This window comes from Xiphophorus maculatus, chromosome 5 (genome assembly GCF_002775205.1).
Source record: "Xiphophorus maculatus strain JP 163 A chromosome 5, X_maculatus-5.0-male, whole genome shotgun sequence".
Taxonomy (NCBI): domain Eukaryota; kingdom Metazoa; phylum Chordata; class Actinopteri; order Cyprinodontiformes; family Poeciliidae; genus Xiphophorus; species Xiphophorus maculatus.
In genome coordinates this window covers 957,832-981,574 of record NC_036447.1, presented here as the reverse complement: position 1 = coordinate 981,574, position 23,743 = coordinate 957,832, and the positions used below count along the sequence as shown (strand labels likewise).

At 46.2% G+C, this 23,743-nt stretch overlaps 1 protein-coding gene across 3 annotated transcripts; it reads left to right on the top strand.

Moving 5' to 3' along the window:
- Positions 1-229: 229 nt before the first annotated feature.
- LOC102231288 (E3 ubiquitin-protein ligase DTX1-like) lies at positions 230-23,728 on the top strand. 3 transcript variants are annotated; one of them, XM_023334022.1, is made up of 12 exons: positions 230-414; positions 1,541-1,767; positions 12,470-12,684; positions 13,176-14,062; positions 18,845-18,906; positions 18,987-19,148; positions 19,929-19,990; positions 20,073-20,239; positions 20,313-20,466; positions 20,538-20,627; positions 21,180-21,278; positions 21,354-23,728. In XM_023334022.1, the coding sequence occupies exons 2-12, from the start codon at positions 1,557-1,559 to the stop codon at positions 21,483-21,485; spliced, it is 2,241 nt and encodes a 746-aa protein (XP_023189790.1). In that variant the 5' UTR covers positions 230-414; positions 1,541-1,556; the 3' UTR covers positions 21,486-23,728. The 3 variants fall into 3 exon arrangements, with proteins under 3 accessions (XP_023189790.1, XP_023189788.1, XP_023189789.1); XM_023334020.1 differs by having other exon boundaries at positions 230-643; XM_023334021.1 differs by lacking the exon at positions 230-414 and adding an exon at positions 667-1,290.
- Positions 23,729-23,743: the final 15 nt, after the last annotated feature.

Sequence of the window (23,743 nt, the reverse complement as noted above, 5' to 3'; positions counted from 1 at the left end):
AAGTAAATATGAAAATTAAATCTTAAAAATCAAACGGCGGACCGAACCATTTAAATTCACCATACTCACAATTTCTCCACCGGGTGGCGACATTTCATCACTTTTTCAAACGTTGCAGCAAACGACTAGACAGAAAATGTTAAAAAAACAAACAAAAAAACAACCCAAAAAACATGCAGTTAGTGTGTATTTATCCCTTTTGTTTTATTTGAGCGTGGAATAAGATAGAAATAAAATGAAAACTGAAAAAAGCAGTGTTTATTTTCTGTTTGAACCGAGTGGATTTCTAGGCGTGGTGAGTGGAGGGAGCTGAGTGATGGGGGCGGCTGTTGTCCTCGTCCACTCCACGGCCTCACATACTGTTTTCCTGCTACAATGAAGCGAAGATGGACGCGAAAGGATAGAATAAACATGGTAACACCGTTTTTCTCCTCCTAACTTCACAGGGAGGGGTTTTTCCTCTCTCGTTTGGTTTACCTAAATAAAATAAAAGTTGGAGAGGATTTCTCTTTGTGTGGAGTGGAAGGGGAGAGACAGGCGGAACCATGCTGGAGCCTAAAGGGTAGATTTAATTCATGAAGGAGTTTGTTAAAGTTTGCTCCAGAAGTCTTGGATCAGGAGGGAGGACGCAGGAGTCCAACAGGTGAATCTTTCACTCAGTTGTTGCTTTAAGACTCTCCTAATGTGATTTTGTTGTAACGGCTGATTAGTTCGGTTCATCCAGCGGAGAACAAAGGCTCGGTTTTGGTTGCATGTGTCAGGTTGTGTCCCGGGGATCCAGACCGGTTGAACCAGTTTTTCCTCTCCAGGTTGGGGAGTCGTTGGACGAAGCCACCGCTTCGGATCGCTAAATCCCAGACACGTCGGTAATAAAAGGGGAATTGAAAGCAAATTTAAACACAGAGGTGTTCGTGGGGTATTTATGCCCTTTTGGTTCTGAGTAATCCCGCGGCGTGGGGGAACCACAGCACGGAGGCGGAACATCACTGACGACAGCGCGGAGATTTCTGCCCCTCTGAAGGCCTCAAAAAACGGGCTATGAACCAACCGACTCGCCGGAGCTGCTGTTAGCCCGTCTGGAAGGAAAAACATCGGCCGGAAAGAAGCCGACCTCAGGGCCAATATCCACTTTTTCGTGCCTGCTCAGTTCCCGGGTGTTTTATCCACGTATTACGGTGGTATAACGGGGGAGGACCGTGATTTGCTTCGCCCAGCTGCCATGAGAGAAACCCGGAGCTCTGTGGAAGAATGTGCCGCCTCCTCCCGGTGTTAGCTCCTCCGCGGCTCCATGTAAGGCTCCCAGCCTGGGTATCTGTTAGCTTTACAACATTGTATGATTTTATTTATTCAGAATTAGGTATAAATATGTCCGCAAACTCAGAGAATAATAGATTAAAATCAGATGACAGGGAGAAAAACAGCGCTTTGTGTCTCTGCTGGGCGGCTAGCCGCCGCTTCCAGCTGCCGGGCTCCGTTCCCAGCCAACACTTCCCTCCTCATCCCGTCTTCCCTCCTGGTTTAACACTAATTTACTCCCCAGGGCCACCAGTAACAACATGCTCCTGGCCTCCGCTGTGGTGGTGTGGGAATGGCTCAACGAGCACGGCCGGTGGCGGCCCTACAGCCCCGCCGTCTCCCACCAGATCGAGGCGGCCATCCGGAGCAGCGACCCCCGCGGAGGGAGCGTGGTCCTCGGCCAGGTCGACAGCAGGCTCTCGCCGTACATCATCGACCTCCAGTCCATGCACCAGTTCAGACAAGACACAGGTGAGCTGGGAGATGATGAAGGTCTTGTCTGGGTTTGTTGATGCTGATCCAGATTATAGTGGAAATTAACTCCAAAACACACCAATATGTGTAAAATTAGTGAGTTCTGGAGGATAAATCCAGTTGTTTTGCTCTGTGATCCAGCTGTTTGCCAGATGTTGGCCTGCACAAGTCTGCAGTTTGAGAACCCCTAAATGACACCGTGTGTGTTTTTCATGGCAGTAAACTTTGCATTTTTTGGATGTAAAATATTCAGCACACGCCCTTCATGCGTAACTGTTTTTGCTGGAACATCAGCACACAGCTCCATATGTTGGGGCAACACCAAGCTTTGAGTTTTCACATACGTTAGCAGTGATTTTTGGACAGCGAATCTTGCAGATGTGTTTTCTCTCCAAACTGGACGTTCCCTGTTGACGTTTTACGGCTGTTTCTGGTCCGTGTCCTGTGAGCAGAGCAGAAACTTCAGCATTTTACTCCCCGCATCCTAAAACCAAGGATCAGTTCACTTTATTTATCCCTAAAGGAAACTAAATGTTGTTGTAATTCATATCATCTTCAAAGAGTCGTTGTGGATGGTGATTCAGGAAACATCTCCAGTAGCAGTCAGTCTTGCAATGAATCTGTAGAAGCCTCTGACTGAAGACGGTTACTGTATGACATTCTCCTGACTGTCATGGCCTGCTAGCAGGGTAAGCACTGCTAGTCCATCTCATTAGCTTTTGCAGCTTCTCTTGAACTCTGCCTGGCTGTGACAGACAGACGTTGGAGTAGGGGATACCATCCCTGTTCCTTATGATGGTTTGAACTTCTTCCTTCTCTCTCTGCTCTTAGCTTTTAAGATGCTAATCAGCTGCTCTCAGTTGTAAAAACACATTGTTTCCACGGTTACGCTTCATAACAACTGTCAAAAAAGTAAGAGCAGAAATCAACAATCAGATGGAGGGCTGGGTTCTAATTTATTTTACCACAGGGACATTTCTGATGATTTAAAGTAAGTTTTTACTTTTAAATCTGTTTTTTAATTCTTTAAAGAATTTAAAAGGAGTATCATTTTTAATTTGAATAAACAAAAAGTTAAAAAAAATAAGGAATTTTTTAAAAGTAAGTTTTATTTTACCCGTAAAGCATGTTAGAATAAAAGTAGTTACATCCATAAATGATAAGCTACCTGCAGGATTTCACTCTCAGGTATTCTGGTTTGATCAGCAGCCATACTCTCATATTTATAATGGAGATCAGAACTGAAAGTCTTCAGTCAAAAACAGTTAAATAATTGATCTGTGAGATTTGAGCCCTTTGTAATTTGATTTATTTCCATAATTCATCAAAATGCCGACCTATAAAAAAGCTAATCTGGATTTGCAAAGTAGAAAAGATTGTTTTATGGGGTTTTTGTGGGATGAAAAAAACAGCAGGAATGTCTGAGATTCTGGTTTATGAATCAGAATGAATCATAAAAATATTCTCCTGGATGAAAAGCTGCTTCCAGAGAGGCGGAGATTTGACGGGTGACATCACCTCTAAGTTAGCATTTTCTGCTGCGTTTCTTTATGAGGAGACCTGAGATGTTTGCTCAGATGTTTCAGGATTCAGTTTTTGGGCCTAACAGACGGTACTTCCTGATTCTGCAAACATGGACTACAGAAGGACTGTTGTGATTCTGCAGGGAAAGTTGGACTTTTTCTCCAACCTGTAATAGTAAAAAAAGATCAACATTGAGGAAAATAATTCATTGTTCCTTTAGAGCGTCTGGTCCAGATGTTCCAGGGAAACTGTTGTTCCAGTTGATCATGGTTTAAGTGTTTGGTTCTGCTCAGTTCTGTGCTGCGATTCAGACTCAATGCGTGACTCGGACTCGCTGCCTGTCGGACTCGTTACGTGACTCGGACTCGTTGCGTGACTCGGACTCGGGTCCAGCAGTGTGTTTCTCGGCCGGTCTGTGCTCAGGGTGGAGAAGACGCAGCAGAGTGACGGGCTGCAGCAGCTGCTGCAGACGGACATTTTTGCGCTCTTACGCTACAAACGGGCCAACAGCTGCAAACTCCTCCTGCAGAGAAAAGGCCAACAGATTCTGTGGGAAGAATGAAATATTTCATGGTCTAATGAGCGCAGCCCCCCTCCTTCCTGAAGGCCTTTGGGTTTTGTTTTGCGATGGAGCGACTCAGAAAGGAGTGAGATAATTCTCTCCATCTCTCTGCTCCTCTGTCGGGTCTCTTGTTGGTATTCAGACTCTTTGGCTTTAGAGTTGGGTGAGATACGAGATGCGCTCCCTGATTTTCCTTCTGGTTTACTTTAGTCATTGAATCCTGGAATTTCTTATTACATCTGGACTTAGATTTCTGTTTTCTTTCTTTAACTGGCTGCATTCTTCCAGATCTGCGTGTTGCTGCAGTGAGAGTGGAGGAAGCAGGCTGACATCATGGCAGCCAGGGTGTGTTTGGATGCCAGGAAGGAGCCGGTTTGGTTTAAAACGCAGAGAAACGACGTTAATCAAAACTTGTTTTATTGTTTTTATCCGTGGTGGTGCTTTGTACTTTCTACATTTTGTCATTCTGAAACTCCGGACGTCCTACGACTTTATAGGGATTTAAAGAGCAGAACAAACACAAAATAGAGCAGAAATATGAAGAGGGACTTTGAGGATTGATAGTTTTCACAGAGATAATCTGTTAACAGGAAAGCTGTCGGTCTAATCAGTCTGACCTTTATGGAGAAGCAGCTAGAAGAAAGCGAGAAGACATTGTGGTCTGATCAGAGGAATCCAAAATGAAACTCCCTGTGACCTCATGTGGAGCAAAATCAGCCTGAAAATGACGTTTCCACTGTGAAACATGGTGGTGGCAGCATCATGCTGTGGGACAGGAAAGCAGGTCAGAGTTTTACTCTGAATTTTTCTCTCAATGAAACAATTAAACACTGAAGACATTTTTATTCCAGTGAGAATAAAAACCTATATTTGGTGCTTTGGTGTGGAATATTTACTGACCCCTAAAACAAACGGCCAGTCCTGTGGATCAGATGAGGCGTTTAGGGTCCTGGGAGATCTGTGTGTTCCTCCAGATATTACAACCGGTTTCCCTCAGACCAACTCGTCGTCACTTTCCTTTCTTTGTTGGTTTTTTTTATTCGGGCTCCAGCTGGGCCGGCTGAAGGAGACACATTCCCAGAGACACACAAAGCTGCGAGGCGTTCGGGTCACGATGGAGGGCGGGGCCGGGGGGCGCAGGGCCGGGGGCTGAGAGGTCGGGGGGCGCAGGGCTGGGGGGAGCGGGGGGCGCTCCCCAGAGACCAGGGGGTTCTCTAAGTGTGGTGACAAACAATGGAATGGGAGTGCCATCAAAGATTTAAACTAACTCGTTTGGAGGACTAACTAACTTAAGCTAAACTAGCAGCTGCCTGTGTGTGTGTGTGTGTGTGTGTGTGTGTGTGTGTGTGTGTGCGTGTGTGTGTGTGTGTTTCCATCTGGAAGCTGGCGGTGATCAGGGCGGCTGCAGAGGCTCTCCTGCTGCAGCCGCAGGAAGTTGTTGAAGCTGACACGTTTCCTGAGTTTCCCACCAGAGGAAACGCTGCTGTGTTTATTTGGATTTCCTTTCCTGTCTCCTAACAGCTGAGAAGGAAAAGCTAAGAATAACTCGGCGGCGTCCTCTGATGGCGGCGCAACACGTCTGCCAGCAACAAAATACAGCCACTAATGAGCCTCAGAGACGATCAGGAGAACGAGTGTGGTTCAGTAAACGCAAGGCGTATTAATAAAAATAACGAGTTCAGTGAGCAGAATCCACAGAACCAAACCATGAACTGAACCAGAGGCTCTCTGTTCATCAGGACTCTGACAGGAAGAAGCACGCACACCCCCAAATTGCACCCATGAACAGACAAAATTGGTACAGAACAAAAAAAGTCTGTTCACACTTTAAACTAATCATTCTGCATAGGGCTGGGGGATATGAGGAAAATCTAATATCCTGATATATTTTTGCTATATTACGATACATGATATATATCACGATATTCTTAAATGAACTCCAATGGTTTTTTAAACTAGACTCCTTGCAGCATGATTTCACCCAAACACGTTCCCGCCACCATTTCTCTGCTAGACCAGCTATGCTTCACTTTGACAAACTTAACATATAGTTGTGCTGTGGAATAATGTGTGTTTTAGTTCAGCTTAAAAATAAAAACGGCGAAATACATAAACTAACAGGTCATCAGTAAAGCAGGTGTTTAAATTATCTAATCTACCACCGCTCTGTTAGCTTGGCTAATAGCGGCGGTGGCTAATAGCAGCGGTGGCTAATAGCGGCGGTGGCTAATAGCGGCGGTGGCTAATAGCAGCGGTGGCTAATAGCGGCGGTGGCTAATCTACCACAGCGATCACTTGTTAATAAAAGCAAAATACACATCAAGTCTAAAAGCATAAAACTGTAATGAACTGAATGTTCTGCTCTATGTGGAAAATGTTTGAGTGTTTTTGGTCCTGAATCCTGATAGGTAAAGTTGCGTTGTTGTCAGTTGCTATGGCAACGAGTCTACGTGTATCGTAAAGCCGACAGAGCGAGAAAAAAAAGAATGAGTAGTTTTGAGTTATTTTTCCCATTGCACAGCACTAAATGAATCATATCTACGTCTCCAGGTTTTACTTTAACAAACCAGGCTATGGACGGCAGGTAAAAGATTAGTCTCATTGGGTGGTGAAATAAATTTGTGGTACAAACTTTTGTGGCAATAGTTTCATAACATGTTTCGCAAATTAACTAATTTTGTTTGACATCCTCCATATAAAATCCAAACCGCTGCCAGATTATTGATCCTGCTGTTTCTCTTCTGAACTAGACAGTTCATCTGATTCCTCTTCAGTTACGTCTCGTTCAGCTGCTCACCTTAAACTCTCGCTGTCACCATGGACCTTACCAAGCTCCGCCCACAACCGACCCACGTGACCGCAAGTCTCACAAACAAAGCCTGGCGGCGAATTGTTTCTATGTAAACATGACTGATTAGTGCATCATTTCTACCGGATTTTCACAATATATCAGCTACTAAATGGACAGAGGAACTAACAAGTTCTTGTCATCCTTGTTGGATGAGATCAAGGTGTTTGAGCTTCGCGACGCCTCCAACATTGAGCGTCACATCAAAACGCTTTCGTTCGATGAGAACGGCAGATCCACACACCCTCTACATCAGGGGACCCAAACGTTTTGAGACCAAGATCTACTTTTTCTCTCACCAGCCGGCTGAGATCTACCTCATGACACGAAGACATAAGAATTGTAAATTAAACTATTGACTGATTTTATGTGCGAATATCCATCAGTTATAGCAGAAATATTAAAGTGATAGAAAACCTAATGCAGTTTCTTCCTCAGTGAGACTCTGCCACTGGGAGCAGGTTACTGGTTTCTCAGTCACAAGCTGGTTGCAAACCTGAGGCCAGCAGGTGTCAGTCCATTATGGTAGATCTGAACTTTGACCTCAATATGAGAAGCTACAGACTGATAGGAGGAGCCAAAGAGCTCTGTAAAGGTAAAGGAAAATCTTCTGAAGTTGGGATATAATTCATTTAATTTCACATAATTACCGCGGTAGAAGCCATTTGTTTGTTAAAATTTTATGAAATATATTTGTTCTGTTTGATGTTTGTTGTGAATGACGTAAACTCACAAACAACGAGGTAATTAGTCCAACGTTTAGAAACTACAGCGGCTGTAAATCGCCACAGCAAAGGGAAACAAAGGTAAAATAACCTGAACAGGTGATCAACTCAGAACCACTCCTACCTTTTTACTCTCTCTCTCTGTGTAGTTTAAACACACCTGTTACCGTGGCAACCGCCTGCGCCCCGCAAGACGAGCAAAGATTACGTTAAAAACATAACATTCAGTCCGTTACGATATCAAGTTTCCAGGCTTGATATTTATTTATCGATTATTAATCAGCGCTTCCCTGAACACAGCGATGGTTGACTGACTAGCTGTACTTGGTGCTAACGTGGCTAACACGAGTAACAGTTTAGTCCAAAGCCTTTTCTGCTAAAATAAAATCTTTAGTGTATGTCAGATACAGACACATTGCATATTGATCTGTTTAGCTAATGTCAGACTGTAGCAGACAGGCTTCAAGGTGTAGAAGTTGTATCAGTTCTGCCATTATGCTGTACTTAGCTAACGGGAAGCTAAGTGTGTTTGTGAGACGGCCACGTAGAATGGGCATCAGCCAATGAAACGCGGCCCTGTGGTAAGGTCCATGATGTTTGTTTTCTCGCAGCGTGATTGGTAGAACATTTTCAGGTTGGGAGGGGGAGGGACTAGTGATGCATTCATAGGGTGTCGGATAAACCATACTCGCAGTGAATTTAACGTCGAATGTTTATTATTTGAAAGACAATTTATACTCGATGGTTGCGATATGGCGATTTTAACTATATACTACTATATGAATTGAAAAAATCGTGATACATCGAGTATACTCGATACATCGCACAGGTCTAATTCAGTTGTTTTATTAATCAGTTAATAATTGGATATCAGAAGGTGCTTACTAGGAGGTTTTTTTTGTCTCAGAATCTGATCCTGGTGAAACTAAAACTGCCACGCTGGGCATTCAGGGTAGAAAAGGTTTATAGACAGTTCTTTATCTTAAGTTCAACCTGTATTGATGTTTTTGTACCGTTTTGTCTTAATTACAGCTCTGACTGTGAGATGTTCTCTCAGCAAATGGCCTTTTTTTTATTCTTTTTTAGTATACATTAAGTGTATACTCTAAGAAATGATTAATTTATTACAAAATTAGTCGATTATTTAAGAAATTGATTCATCACAATGAAACATTTCAGCCCTAGATTACAGAAAGTGTGTCCAATAACTAAGGACTTTGTTCCTGAGAACATTTACCATCTGTTTTCATGGCTTCTTCCTCTCAGAGCGGCTCTTCAGCCCGTGTTTCTCTGAGGAGGATGACCTCCATCAGCTTCATCCAGGATCCTTGTTCTGGTTCTCGTGTCAGAACGTCCTCTAATGATCGTAACTGACCTAAACAGGAAAAGTTTGGTTTTATGTGAAGTCAGACGGTGAGAAAAGTTCAGCGTCTCTGTGAGAGACGGATGTGACATGAAACCAGGACTGAATTCTCACACAGCAGCGTTTACACACATTTCAGCGGTTGTGTCTGTCTTCAGCCCGTGTGGATTAGCTTTTCTTACATGTAGCTCTTCTTTGGTTCACCTGATCTCTCTCCCACTGCGCTTGTTTTTTTCCTGCGTTTTATTCTCACACTCTCTGAAGCTGAAAATTGAGTCTGAACCCAAAACTCAAGGGAGCCGACTTTTTCAAGGTGGGACAAAGACAAAGAGACACGCAGAGTTGAAGGCAGCGAGAGTCAGCGCAAAGTCAAAAGTAGGAGAGGGGTGAAAATGTGAGGGAGAGAGGAAACTCTGCTTTATGATGAATGGATAAAACCCTCAGAGGTCAGAACACGGCTTCTGCTTGGGACGTTGTTCTGAAACTCTGCATGTCGGGTTACTGGAGCAGGGGGGAGGGGTCACATGACCAGAACCAGCAACCAGAGCATGATGGAGTTAGAATAATCTAAATGCTCAGCTTCAACTAATTTATTAATCAATAAAACAATATCATAAACAGAGCAGCAATCAAGCCAAAGCTGTTCAACATTTCTACATTTTCACGTTTTCTGGAAATTTGCTCGGCCCAAATTTCCTCTAGTGGAAGTTTTATTTTCACCTGGTTCAGATTCTGTATAATAAACTTTATTTAGCACCTTTTGCTATCCAGGTACTAATCAGTTAATCCAAAAAATAATCCTCAGATCAGCCCTACACCGTCCTGATGCTCAGTCTGAGCTTTCACGTTTTTACTAAAGTTATGCTGCTGTTGCTCTTTAGGCAATAAAATATATATTTTCTTATTCAAAGAGGAAATTAAATTATTTGTTCATCTGGTTCAGATTCAGGTCTATTCCAATTCTTAGTAGCAATGTTTAATCTATTTCTATGGGGTTAAATAAAAAATCTGATTCTTTTGTCTAGTTAATTGTCAAAATGATTGATTATTAAAATAATTGTTAGTTGCAGGCCTTCATTAGTGATGACATAAATATTCGCTTCCTTAAAAGTAACTGACCTAATTCAACAGAGGTCCAGTCAACTGGTGCTTGTAGTCTCATCCTGAGTGAAACAGCGATTTGTTTGTATTAAATTAATTTGTGGCAGTAACAGAAAGGAAGTAAATAGTTTATCTATTCACTGTAAAGACGAACTCTTTGATTGATCAGCTGAACTCCTGGATCCTTCGTCGACCCGACTGAAACTCGGTGCCAGTGCAGAACCGGCTTGTTTCAAACTAAAAGCTTTAAACAAGAGTTTTTATCAGAACTCTTGTCTTCCTCATTCCAGGAACTCAGCCTGTTGTGATGATGTGAGCGGCGGTCAGACGAGGTTCTGTCTCAGCTGAACGATGATCCCACTTCCTGTTTGCTGCCTCAGCCTCAGCTCTGCTGATCCAGCTGAAAATGTGCCACAGATTGCCCTTTGACCTTCTCCAGTGGGCAGATTACAGCCCTGGAGCTTCATTAAGGCTTGTTTGCTTCATGAGTTTTGTCGTTTCTGTCCGCGCTGCCTCAGCGGTCTGCAGCTCCAGGCCGTCAGGAACCTTTTGAAGACCAGAAAGGTCAGACTGCAGGTCAACCGCTGCGCTTAATGTTGCTGAAATTAGCGATTAGCGTGTTTTGAAGTGAGAGAAAGTTGAGCCGCGAGGGAGAAAAGTCACAAGTCATGCAGTCATGATGTTTTAGAGTGAAGAAGAAGAAGCCTGGAGGACTGAAGGCGGTTTGTTCAGCTGGTTTCACTTTTAACCCCTAAACTCCTGAAATGGAGGAAAAATGTTGAAGTGGAAGATTCTTCCAGAGAAACCGGACATCTGTTTGCCTGCTGGTCACTCTGCAGTGTGTGTGTGTGTGTGTGTGTGAAGGGAGGGGTCAGAGAACAATGAAGGCCAGATGGTCCTCCTCCTCCTCCACCTGCTCCAGGCCGCTCTTCACCTCCGTCACGTTAAAGGCAGATGAATCGTCAGGTCTTACAGAAATGAAGTTAATATTCGTAGAAATGCATGTCAGGGTCAGGCGACATGGAAGCAAACGTTTAGCACCATATTTTGTAGTATTTTTCTATCCACATCAATAAAAAAATTATGATAAAAAGTATTTAAATCAGTCTCAAGCTATTTTAGAGAAAGCATGTCTGGGGCTGCATATCGGTCTAGTCAAAGCCTGACAAACACAATAATTACTGGGGTTTCCAAGCTGTGGCTCGGGGCCTAATTGCTGCTCCTGGACTGATTTTATGTGGCCCTGCATGAGATTCATGAATAGTACATTCAGTATTTGCTGCAGCAACACAGGAGGCAAAAACCTATTTTTAATTTGGACCAAACTATTAACCATTACCAACCAGCTTAAAGTTTATTTTTTAAACTTTTAAAACCCTGTTATTCTTTCTTTTAATCTGAGTAATTTTTTCAGTCCTAAACTGGACAGAGAAAGTTTACTGTTCTCAGGAGTAAGTCTTTCTCTCTCTCGCTCTTTTGCAGCCTGGATGAACTGACTGTGTGTGCGTGTGTGTGTGTGTGTGTGTGTGTGTGTGTGTGTGTGTGTGTGTGTGTGTGTGTGTGTGTGCTCTCTGACTGAACACACGTTCTGCTGTTCATGAATTCAGAGACAAATCCCCACAGGGATCAATAAAGCAGCACATTACTCCTTATTGTTGACATAATGGAGACGATATGAAACAGAAGCGCCAGGTTTGCAGGGACGGCCGGTTCCTGCTGGTTCTCCTAAAGTATTCACATCCTTCAATTCATCCTCCTTCACCCAGGTACCCCCAAATAAAACCCAGGACAACAAACTGGGTTTAGAAAATGCATCATTATGACCAAACCAACACCACGTGACCAAGCTCCTCCCCCTGCAGAAACACACACAGGGCAGCAAGGTGGTTGGTGTCGGCCAGATATCAAACCATTCGGACCATAAAGTCCATCATTCAGTCGTCATTTGATCTTCTGCTGGTTTCTTTGGATCTTTATCTTCTGGTTCAAACCGAGCCGCAGCATTCGGTTCTTCAGTCCGTCGTTCTCTTCATGTCGTCATGATCACGTCTTTCTGCTGCCGGCTGATCAGCCCGTTGCCTTGGAGACGGGGTTAGTTTCTGGTTGGTCGGTCGAGTCGCCGTCCTGCCGCCGGCGCGACACAGAGAGCCATTGTTCCGTTGGTTTATTGGGGTTTAGGGATATTTATTGGCTTGTTCTAAGATTATTTATTTGGGCCTGAATGTGAAACAGCAGAATAAAGCTGAACAAATGAAAGTCCTGCTTTCAAATGTGATCTCAGAATGACTGCATGGAGCTGGGAGGGTGTTTTCCCTTCAGTCCAAGTATGTTAATGAAAGTCATGCATGCAGCCTCAGAGGACACGACTCGGGACAAATACTGACATCTCTGTGTCCTTCTGCATTTCTGAGATACAAAACCTAAAACATATTCATTTGTAGCAGAAATCTGATCTCTGGGTCGGAACAGTCCCAGCAGAACTCAGAGGAAAACCCAAAGAAATGTTTCTCTGAAGTCCTAACGCCATCACTGGATGAAGCAAAATCAGGAACGTTATTTCCTTTGTTCTGTTCCAGGAACCATCCGTCCGGTCCGGAGGACCTTCTACGACCCGGCCTCCGCCCCGGGTCAGGGCTGGCAGTGGGAGTGGGAGAACGATGCGGGAACCTGGACGCCGTACGACATGGAGGTGGCCATCGCCATCGAGAGCGCCCACAGCCGCCAGCAGACCTGCCTGGACCTGACGCCGCTGGGCTTCTGCTACCTCATCGACTTTAAGAACATGACGCAGGTCAGCTGACAGGAGGTGTTGCTAGGCTACAGAACGCAGGTCAGCTGACAGGAAGTGTTGCTAGGCTACAGAATGCAGGTTGGATCAGCTGACAGGAAGTGTTTTAAGTGTCCTGTTCACTGAACATATCTGGTTCTCCAGCTTGGTGTCGCAGCAGGGATTTGGACTCAGATTCTGATAAATATCTCAAGCAGCAGGTTAGATAAAAGCTCAGAGACTAAAATGATTTTGTTTTTCATATAGAAATCTGGTTCTGGTGGATCTCTGATGTTCTGAATATCTCTGTGTGTTTCACATATCCAAACTCTTTGATGGACTTCCCTTTACAATCCTCACAAAGCTGCATTAATTAAAGTTTTTTTCCTTCCACTCAACTTTCCAGTGATATTCTTGGATCCAGCAAAGCCAGTTATTTAAGAATCTCAATTAAATGATTGAAATTAAATCAGTTCTTGATTCTGACAAATTTTTTGTCTTGTTCTGACCCACAGGTGAACCGGCAGAGCCAGCGGTGCCGGCGGATCCAGCGGCGCGCCGACCTGGCCTACCCGCTGGTGTCCGGCCCGCTGCCCGTCCCCAAAGGAGGCGCGGTGGGAGGAGGAGGGGGCCTGACAGGGGCCCTGCTGGGCGTCGGGGTATCTGGGGCCAGCATGGGGGTGGGAGGCCCCGTCACCTCTAACGGCGGCCTGCCGGTTCTGGGTCTGGGCCAGCCGTGTTCCTGCCAGCAGTGCATGCTGGTCCTGAGCGTGAAGAGCGGTGCAGGAGGTGCAGCAGGCGCTGCAGCGGCCTTCCAGACTCTGAACAGGCGGGCTCTAACCATGCAGCGCCCCAAGAACTTGGCTCCCCCCGCGTTGCGCCCCCTCAGCCCGTCTAAGTCGGCAACTCTGGGGCGGGGCCTGCAGCAGAGCCCCGCCTACTACCAGACTCTGCCGCATGGCCTCGCCATCACCAAGAACACGGCGTCGCCGCGGAGGAACGCCCAGCTGTTCGCCCAGTCGCTGGCCACCCTCACCGCCGGCGCCTCTTCCATGGGTCTCTCAACGCCTTCCAGCAGGCCGCCGCCGCCTGCGCTGCCGCCGCCGCAGCTGCCCGCCTCCAACCAGAACCCGCCCACTATTCCGCCCAAGCTCTCCTCCTCCTCTTCCTCAGCCACAGAACCGGTACCGACCGCCACGCTGATCACCCCCGCCAGCGGCGTCACCACGCCCCCCTCCCCGGTGCCGTCTCCATCGCCCGTGGTGATGAAGCCGCAACGCACACCATCGTCGACGGCGGCGTGCCACGCCCCCTTACCGCAGCGGTCCAGCTTGGCCGGGCTGAGCAGGCCGGCGCTGCAGAGGATCGCCATGGCGCAGTCCAGAGCGCTCATAGCCTCAGGGTGAGTCAGAACAGAGGAGAAGCAAATGCAACAGGAAAACAGCAGCAAGTTTAAACGCTGCAGTCTCACTCCAGACCACCAGGGGGAGTCAGAACCAAACCAAATGAGCTCACACTGTCACCAGAGACCAGATGTCATGATTTAACGTAATGACCAAAAGTTGGAAAAAATCCATAATTTTCTGACACGCAGTCTTTTACAATGTAACAGAACAACTGCATATTTACGTAGACAATATTAACTGCTCTAGGCTGCCCCTAGTGGTCTGGAGGACTTCGGTTTTGTGGAACTGTTCTGACATTTACAGTGCTTCTTAATTGTTGCTGTTTTTGCTATTTGCATCATTTTCCATTTTGCTTCTGCAGCATTTTCTGTTGCGTTTGTTTTTTGTTTTTTGTTTGGGATTTTGTATCACTGATGTGTTTGCTGTGTGTTTCGCTGTTTGCTGAGCCTTTTTGGACAAATCGACCTCCGTAGAGATTTTATTAAAGTTACATTATTATCTATTAAAGGGGCATTATTACATGTTCTCCACCCACATGGTGCCATTATAGAACAATCAAGTAACTATGTAACGGTCAGTTGTTATGAAAATGCTATTATATCAAATATGACTTAAAAAAAAAGTTTTACCTCCTAATTTAACACCTTGAAATTGGGCCTCTGTCTCTTTAAAAGCTCCTGCTCTCTCTGAAGCTCCGCCTTCAGGTAGTCATCCCAACATGGCTCCTCTATTAACCCTTTAACGTTTTTACCAGCGTTGCTCTGAGAAGTATCTCCTATAACGAGCTCAGCAGTCCACCAGCTGTTTGCTAATAGCTGCTGACTAGTCTGAAGGAGCTCTGGGTGTGTGTGGGGGGGTGTGGGGGGGGGGGGGGTGTTTGTGTGTGTGTGTGGGGTCCCTCCTCTGTGAGGTGGAAGCTTGGAACATGCAGCTCAGAGGAGGAGCAGCGACTCGGAGGCGGGGCTAGGTCCAACCAGGTGTTTTAACAGCTCATTGGAGATTAAAGTGTTTCTCAATCATGAAAGAATCAAAGTAACACACCAGGTGTGTTTCTGATGAGGGACTGGCATGATAAGATGATGTAAAGCTGGAAGCAGTTGGTTTTACCTGATTCTGGCCCTTTAACATGAAGGAGTTGATGAACCTGAGCAGTTATTGCAGCAGCCACATTGTTTCCCTCTATGATGCAATAAGACATGTTAGTTGTGCCTCAGCATGTCCTGATCAGCAGCCAGACATGCTCCTGCTGCAGGCCCCAACATGCAGCTGAGCTCCTCTGATGGTGCCGGTCGGGACCAGGTGACCCGGATGCTTCCAGCTGCAGTGAAGTGGCTCAGCTGGAGCAGTCTGGTTCTGAACCACAGGTCCAGACAGCTGCAGCTTCCCTGGTCACGTAACTGCTAAACCAGATTTCTCTGAGTCTGCGTAGGATCTGTGCAGCAGAGTTCAAAGGTCGGGAGTTCCTCCAGAACCTCAGATCTGTTATGGATCCATGAGGAACGTCGGAATGTCCTGAGATCCTTCCTGTTGAAACTTTAATGTCTCATTTGTGATGCTAGTGGGAGGAAGAGGATCCATATTTTAAAATGACTTCATCATAACTCCACACAAAGACTCCTGGTGCTTTGTTGTGATGTTTACCGCTAACCTGGATTCTTGGTGCACAGCGCCTCCTACAGGTTTGGAGGAGTTAAATGAGCATTTTTTTAGCTCTTCCTTAGAACTTCACCATCAGGAGGTCCTGACGTAACGACGTGGCTCCTCAGTCTGGATCGGATCGGTCCGATAGGAACCACCTGGACTAGTCGGCTGTTTGAGTCAGAAACCAGCTCAGAGTGGAAACAGGTCACCGAGTCAGATCCATTTCCTGTCACACACCAGATCCACTTCCTGTCACACACCACCTTGGGGACTAAAGCTGCTATATGAATCCTCCCACTCAGCTCTCAGTAGGGGGAGTGTGTGTGTGTGTGTGTGTGTGTGTGTGTGTGTGTGTGTGTGTGTGTCCACACTGACTGCTGTGGGACGTTTAACAGACCGGACCTTTACATCTGCAGATTCTGGACTAAATTAGGACTGAGCCAAACATGGCTGAGGTTTAAATTAATGTTGCATCTTTACCTAAAATCTGAGATCTGCTGATCGGATCCGTTCTGGGATCTACAGCGAAACCCGATTCTAAATACAGAGACGAGAGGGGAAAAATGTCCCTCTCCTCCTGGCTCCTCTCGGCCGCCGGGCCCCTCAGGGCCCCTCGGAGCCCCATTGTTGGTCTCCACGGTAACCTTTGTTGGCTGGGCCAGGCCCGGGACACATTAGCAGCACAATGCCTGCCCCCCTCCAGCCCTGCTTTATATTCTGTCCATACTCTTCCTCTCCTGTCTGCGTCCTGAAAACACGTCTCTATTGGTCGTCTTCCTTTTTCTTCTTCAGACGTTTTTCCGTCTGATGCGTCATATTTAATCGACTTCATAAAACGTTAAAGCAGCGATGGATCCGATAGCAACCTGAGGTCCAGGGTTGACAGATAGAAGGTCCCGGGTTCGAATCCCGGTCTGGGAGTCTTTCTGCATGCTCTCTCTGTGGACGTGTGGGTTCTCCCTGGGTACTCCAGGCCCCCCCGGCGGCTGAGAGGAGCCAGGAGGAGAGGGACATTTTTCCCCTCTCGTCTCTGTATTTAGAATCGGGTTTCGCTGTAGATCCCAGAACGGATCCGATCAGCAGATCTCAGATTTTAGGTAAAGATGCAACATTAATTTAAACCTCAGCCATGTTTGGCTCAGTCCTAATTTAGTCCAGAATCTGCAGATGTAAAGGTCCGGTCTGTTAAACGTCCCACAGCAGTCAGTGTGGACACACACACACACACACACACACACACACACACACACACACACATGGCTTGTTGAGACGTGTGTGTGAAATGGGACAGGGACGGGAATAATTTCTGGGTTACAGAAAGCAGACAGTGTTTCTGTTCTACTCAGCATCACTGCTCAAACACACACACACACACACGCACACACACACACACACGCACACACACACACACACACACACACACCCCGCTGACATGCCAGAGGGTGGGGGAGGGGTCATATACGGGGGATGTAAATATATGTAGGAGCCGGGGGGGGGGGGTTGATGAAGAAACGTGTCAGAAAACCAGAAAACTGTCAATGATTGATGGTGATGTGGAGCAAGAGATCAGGCCAACTGCAGAGAAACACACACACACACACCGAGCTGTGAAGGCATTTAACACACATTGCCCTCCGCTCTCACTGCAGAAGTAAATATTGGCCTGGAGCGAACGATGTGTGTTTTCTGCTCTGCAGAGGGGCATGATGGGACGGGGGGGGGGGGGGGGGGGGGGGACATGGAGACATCTGTTGGTTCTGCAACAGGCTGCAGCTTTAGGCCAGCAGGGGGAGCTGTAGCTGCAGAGAGGGTCGGTTCTGATCCGCTAATCATCCGTTAATGAGAAGAGTCAGAGGATCTGGGTCCGAACCAGAACTCAGTGTTACTGCTGCTCCAGCTGCTGGGTCAGAACCCGGACGGTGTCTAAGTCCAAACGCAGCTCAGCAATTCATCCTGATCCGGTTCAGAGCTGCAGAACCTCCAGAAAACGTTCTGAAGGAATCTTTCAGTTTCTCTGCTTCTGCACATCAGAACTAATCAGACGAAGTTCCAACATCCCTCAGTAACCGTCGCCTCGCCCACAGGAAACCGTGTTGTGTGACGCGCTTGTGTGTGTGTGTGTGTGTGTGTGTGTGTGTGTGTGTGTGTGTGTGTGTGTGTGTTATTGTCTGGTGCCTAAAGGAGTCCAGCTGATGTCCATCTGGACTCCAGGGAATCGGAGCAGCAGCTCCTGGGAGGAGGAGGAGTGTGAGACAGAGCTGAGGATGTGTGTGACAGAGAGAGAGAGGTGTGTGTGTGTGTTTGTGTGTGTGTGCGTGTGTGTGTGTGTTTCTGGCATTTGGAGGGATCGAGGGCCCATTCATGTCCCCGTCCCCCAGGCAGAGGGGCCTGCGGTTCGTCTCCTTCTGAACGTCCTTTATTATCTGCTTATGAAGCACAGAGGGAATGAGAGATAAACATTTACAAGAACATTGAACGCACCGTTTGGTTTCATAGGACCATTGAACGCAGCAGCCTGACCCGGTCCAGTAGCCTGGAGTCCAGACCTGACCCGACACACTCACTGCTCTCACCCTGTAGATCTGTGGAGTAGGTTGTGGAGTGATCCACAGGGTGATCCACAGAGTGATCCACAGAGGGATCCACAGAGTGATCCACAGAGTGATCCACAGAGTGATCCACAGAGGGATCTACAGGGTGATCCACAGAGTGATCCACAGAGGGATCCACAGGGTGATCCACAGAGTGATCTACAGGGTGATCCACAGAGTGATCCACAGAGGGATCCACAGGGTGTGTGTGCTCCGTGCGCTCTGGACGCATCATCTCAGAGGATGGTGACGTGTTGGTGACGGATCAGGTAATCCTCTGGCTGTCGTCCGTCTCTGAGCCGATGGAAACTCCCAGGATTAGCTCTAAACCGCCTCTGGAAGTCGCTCTCGTCAGAGGAGTGAGCGGTTCTGTTTCCGTGGTGATCGGTCCGGTCGACCCGGTCTGTTTCTGGCTCGCCGCCTGTTGAACCGGGTTTAGATGTTGGGAATGACGGTCATCAGTGTCTGTCTGTGAGTTTCTCTGAAGTCCACCAGCCTGGGAGCAGGAGATGCTCCTCTCTAACCACCGTGTGTTTTCTCCCGCAGCGTTCCCACCGTGCCGGTGAAGAACCTGAACGGGTCCAGCCCGGTCCACCCCGCGCTGGCCGGTAAGAACCACCCGGCCGGTTCCGTCGGATCGCAGAGTGAGCCGAGGGCCCGATCCGATCCGATCCGCTCTCTGTTTCAGGGATCACCGGGATCCTGATGAGCGCCGCGGCGCTGCCCGTGTGCCTGACCCGGCCGCCCAAGCTGGTGCTGCACCCTCCGCCCGTCAGCAAGAGCGACATCAAGCCGGTACCGGGTTTCAACCACTCCTGCAGGAAGACCACCAAGAAGCAGGTCCGCAAAGGTAAGCTCCGACCTGGCAACCGCTGCTCAGGTCATCATCGTCGTCATCATCATCATCATCATCATCATCATCATCATCATCATCATCTTTACACTGAGTGATGCGTTTCTGTGTTTTCATCTGAACTTTCTGCTGGAAGTTAGGTGGAAGGAAAACTGTTAGAAAAGTTTGCAGGTTTCTTTAGCTGAAAGTCTTGATCATCAAAATGAACAGAAAAACTTGTAAACAATTTATATAATATAATATGCATTAGAAGTAGGCAGATCAATAATATCAATATCAAGTTGATATCGGTATCAGATCGATAATAATGTGGTAAGAACCAAACTTTAGTTTCAGATTCCCTCTTAATTTTGTTTAATTTTTGTATTATAGTTTCTCAACTCTACCTCTAAAGAGATTTTATTTCAGTTTTTATGATCATTTTTCTGCAGTTTGTTCATTTGTAAAAATACACACAAATATTGTTGATATGTTTTTTAAATATTTTGTTAGAAGTATCGGCCTCAGCTTGATATCAGCTTGATACCAGAAATATTCAGTATTACTGTATATAATATAAAGTCCTCTGTGTGTAAAGAGTCTGAACTGATGTTTCATGGAATTAAATTAGTAAAATTAATGAATTTGTTGATCATACTGTGATTTAATGAGCTGTGTTGATATTTCTGTTGAAGTCTGTTGAAACATCAATCTTTTCGAATCCTCTGCATTAAATTATGTGAAGTCTGTAAAAAGCTTGGTTTCCACTTTCCCTCTTCATTTCTTGTGTTTCTGCAGGTAAAACTCCAGAGGAGGTTGTGAAGAAATACCTGCAGAAAGTAAAAAGTCCTCCAGAGGAGGTGAGTCCTGCCTCTGACCACCACCGCTGATGAATCTGTGAAGATATTGCAGACTAACGTTGGTTCTGTGGGTCTCTTCCAGGACTGCACCATCTGCATGGAGCCACTTGGGGGCCCGTCCGGGTACAAAGGTCCGGGCGTTGGACCCGTCTCCAAGGCAGAGTCGGTGGGTCGGCTCGCCCAGTGCGGACACCAGTACCACTTCCAGTGTCTGGTGGCGATGTACAACAACGGCAACAAGGACGGCAGGTCGGTCCAGTACCAGGTCCAGAACCAGACCGAAGGTCTCTGAGCGGGAAAATAACCCGACTTCCTGTCTCAGCCTCCAGTGTCCCACCTGTAAGACCATCTACGGCGTGAAGACCGGCAACCAGCCAGCCGGGAAGATGGAGTACCACGTCATCCCCCACTCCTTACCGGGTCACCCCGACTGCAAGAGCATCCGCATCATCTACAACATACCGCCAGGGATCCAGGTACCGACCCGCGGCGCACTCCGCTTGCTAACGCGCTGCCATCAGACACTAACAGGAAGCTTTTCCTCCAGGGACCAGAGCACCCCAACCCGGGGAAGCCCTTCACTGCCAGAGGCTTCCCGCGACACTGCTACCTCCCAGACAGCGAGAAGGGACGCAAGGTAACAACACCTGCAACGCTAGCCTTTATTTACACTGTGCTTATGATGCGTTACCATGGAAACAATGCTGCTGATTAGCATTTCAAAAGATCAGAGAGAAAAGAAAGATCATCCCCTACTCTACCGTCTGTGCCTGACTTTCAAACCAAACGGCCAGAAAGAGATTTAAGGAGGAGCAGCAGAAGGAAAGGAGGCGGATTAGCAGAGCTAGCTAACAGCTGATGATGTCATCCATGTTACTGTGGAATATCTTCTCTGCTGCCTGGATGTTAGCATGATATGAGTTAGCGTTAGCAACAGTCTTCAGTCAGAGGCCTCTTCAGATTGGCTGTAAGAAACTCGGATCAGTTCTGAGTTCGTTGGAACGAATAAAGTATTTCAATTTATGTTAAATGTGGGACCAAACTGGGTCGTCAACAGAACCATGATCCAAACACAGCAGCAAATTAACAACAAAATAACAGAAAGATAGAAGAATCAAAGAATCTCCAGATTGGACATTGCAAAGCGAGGCGGTTCTGCTGACGCTGCTTTTCTCCGACCCGTCTGCAGGTTCTGAGGCTGCTGCTGGTGGCATGGGACCGCCGGCTCATCTTCTCCATCGGAACCTCCAGCACCACGGGAGAATCCGACACCGTCATCTGGAACGAGGTGCCGAGTCCGCTCAAACCTCTGAGCTAACCATGCTAACCACGCTAACAAAGGAATGTCATTCTTCACTTTCAGGTCCACCACAAGACGGAGTTCGGGTCCAACCTGACGGGCCACGGATTCCCCGACCCGGGTCACCTGGACAACGTGTTAGAGGAGCTCCGAGCTCAGGGCATCACAGAGGAAGATGCACTGGTAGAGAAGTGAGAGAGGAAGAGGAGGAAGACTCTCTGCCAGCACTTAGGAGGAGTTGCGGAGGACAGCGACCGAGTTCTTCAGACAATAATGCTGGCTTAGCCTTTCAATGCAAGTTTCTCCAAATTTTTTAAACCAGCGCATCAAACGAGTAGCAGGGGGAGGAAGAGGAGGTGAAGGAGGAGGAAGAGGAGGTGAAGGGGGAGGAAGAGGAGGCTTGTGGGTCTAGGTACTAAACAAGAGTGAGAATGAATGGGTACTAACATCTAGAACAGGAACAAGTTAACTTTACTGAATGAACGAATAAAAAGTTGGTAAAAAGCAGCAAAAACTGAAAGGAAGAAGATGGAGGAAGAGGAGGAGAGAGGGAGGAAGAGGAGGGAAAGTTGAGGAGGAGGAAGAGAGAGATGGTGTATGAATGTAGTTTAGGATAGCAGTAGAGTGAAATAACTTGTGTGGTACGTTCAGGTGCTAGAGGGACCAACAGATGGGCTGGCTTTGTTTAAGCTGTGGTGAGGTGGCGCCCCCTGGTGGGCAGCTGGAGCAAAGCGGTCCTCACCGTTTCCTCATCACTTCATTCTGCGCTTTGATTCAGGGGCTGGAGCGCCGTGTTCATGATTGTTCTGTGAAGATCCGGAAGAACCGAGCCTCTGGGTCGCAACCACGTTTATGTTTTTATTGTTCTTAGTCATATCAGTCGGTTCCGGCGCTCGCTGTTTTGTCCTGACTGTCATTGAATGCTTCCTTCTGTTGAGGTGAACTCATCCTAACCTGGCTGTGAACGCACCGCCAGGTTAGGAGGGTCCAAATGGTTCTGTTAGCATTCAATGTCAGAACTTCCCTCATGTCATGTTTGATTGTTTACTACAGAAATTTAAAATATATTTTCATCCAGTAGCTGCTTTTCTCCATTACAAAAAGTGTCCAGGAACTAAAAATGTTCTGACATTTTTCTATAAATTATTACCTTATTTGGCAACTGAACAAGTGTAAAATCTTTTAATTTTATCTTTTTTGGTGAGGATAAAATATTTACCTGTTCATCAGAGTAAAGATCAAAACTGGTACGATAGAAATTCTGACTTTTTTCCTCTGAGGTACATTGAACGCAGCTTTGTATCAACAGATAGTCTGCTGCTTCTGATTGGCTGCCATGTTTTAAGCTCGACCAATGAGAACATTTGTAGATGCACTTTTTATCCCAGCTGTTGCAACCTGTGAGGTTCTGTTAATGACCCGGGTCAGAAGAATCCGGGTTATATCATCATCTTCATCTTCATCTTCTACCTGATGCTGGTTGTCCTAATCATGGTTCTCCCTCCACTCTTAACGTCTTTATTACATTTTTTTAGCTGCATATTTACTTTTTAGTAGCATTTTATTGACACTATTATAGAATAAATTGCCTTTTTTTCTTATTTTGTACATTTATGTTGTATTAATTATCCTGTTTTTTATGTTACCTTTTGTTTACGAAGACAGTATTATTAAATACGTCGTCTTTTGTTGCTCTCTGTACAGAAATGAAGCTGATTTGCATCTTTTCTTTGGAAAAGGAATTTCATGGTAGACTTTTATCTGAGTGTGACTTGTAATACGTTTTTCTAACTGAAAGCTGCAGCTGTGTCTTCATGCTGTCAGTGTCTGTCGTGATGCTGGAAGCATTTAATCTTAGTTTTAAAAACTTTTCCAGAATCGCTTCGATTTGTCATCAGTGTTTTCTTGCTCTTTGGCGAACGCTCGGCTTTCCCTTCTGAGCGTGTGCAGCGTGAGGCCAGATGGGATTCATACGGAAAAAGATTACAGCCTCTGGAAAAACAGATCATTTACTTTTTTCTCAGAAGTCCAACTATAAACTCAAAATTCTGAGTTTTAGACTTTAAACTTGTCTTTAATTTTAGGATTCTCATTTTAATCTCAGGATTTGGGAAAACATTCTGAGGTGAATTTCATAATTGTGTTTTCATTTTTCAGTGGCCCTAATCTTCTTCTGTAACTTCACGGTGTGATTTATTTTTTGGATTTGTTTAAACCACCATCATGTCTCATCCCCACTGAACTCTCCTCACCAGTAAATGTGTGGATTACTATCGGCCCACGGTGGCAGTGGAAGGAGACGCGTGATGATGGCTGCTGATTTGAAAGCATGAAAACATGTTAAACAAAAACAAAAAAAGTGTAAATATGGCATAAATAATTGCTGGAGTATGAATGATTAATACAAGAAGAAGAATAAAGAATGAATGAAATTTAAACTTGTGTGTCCTGTC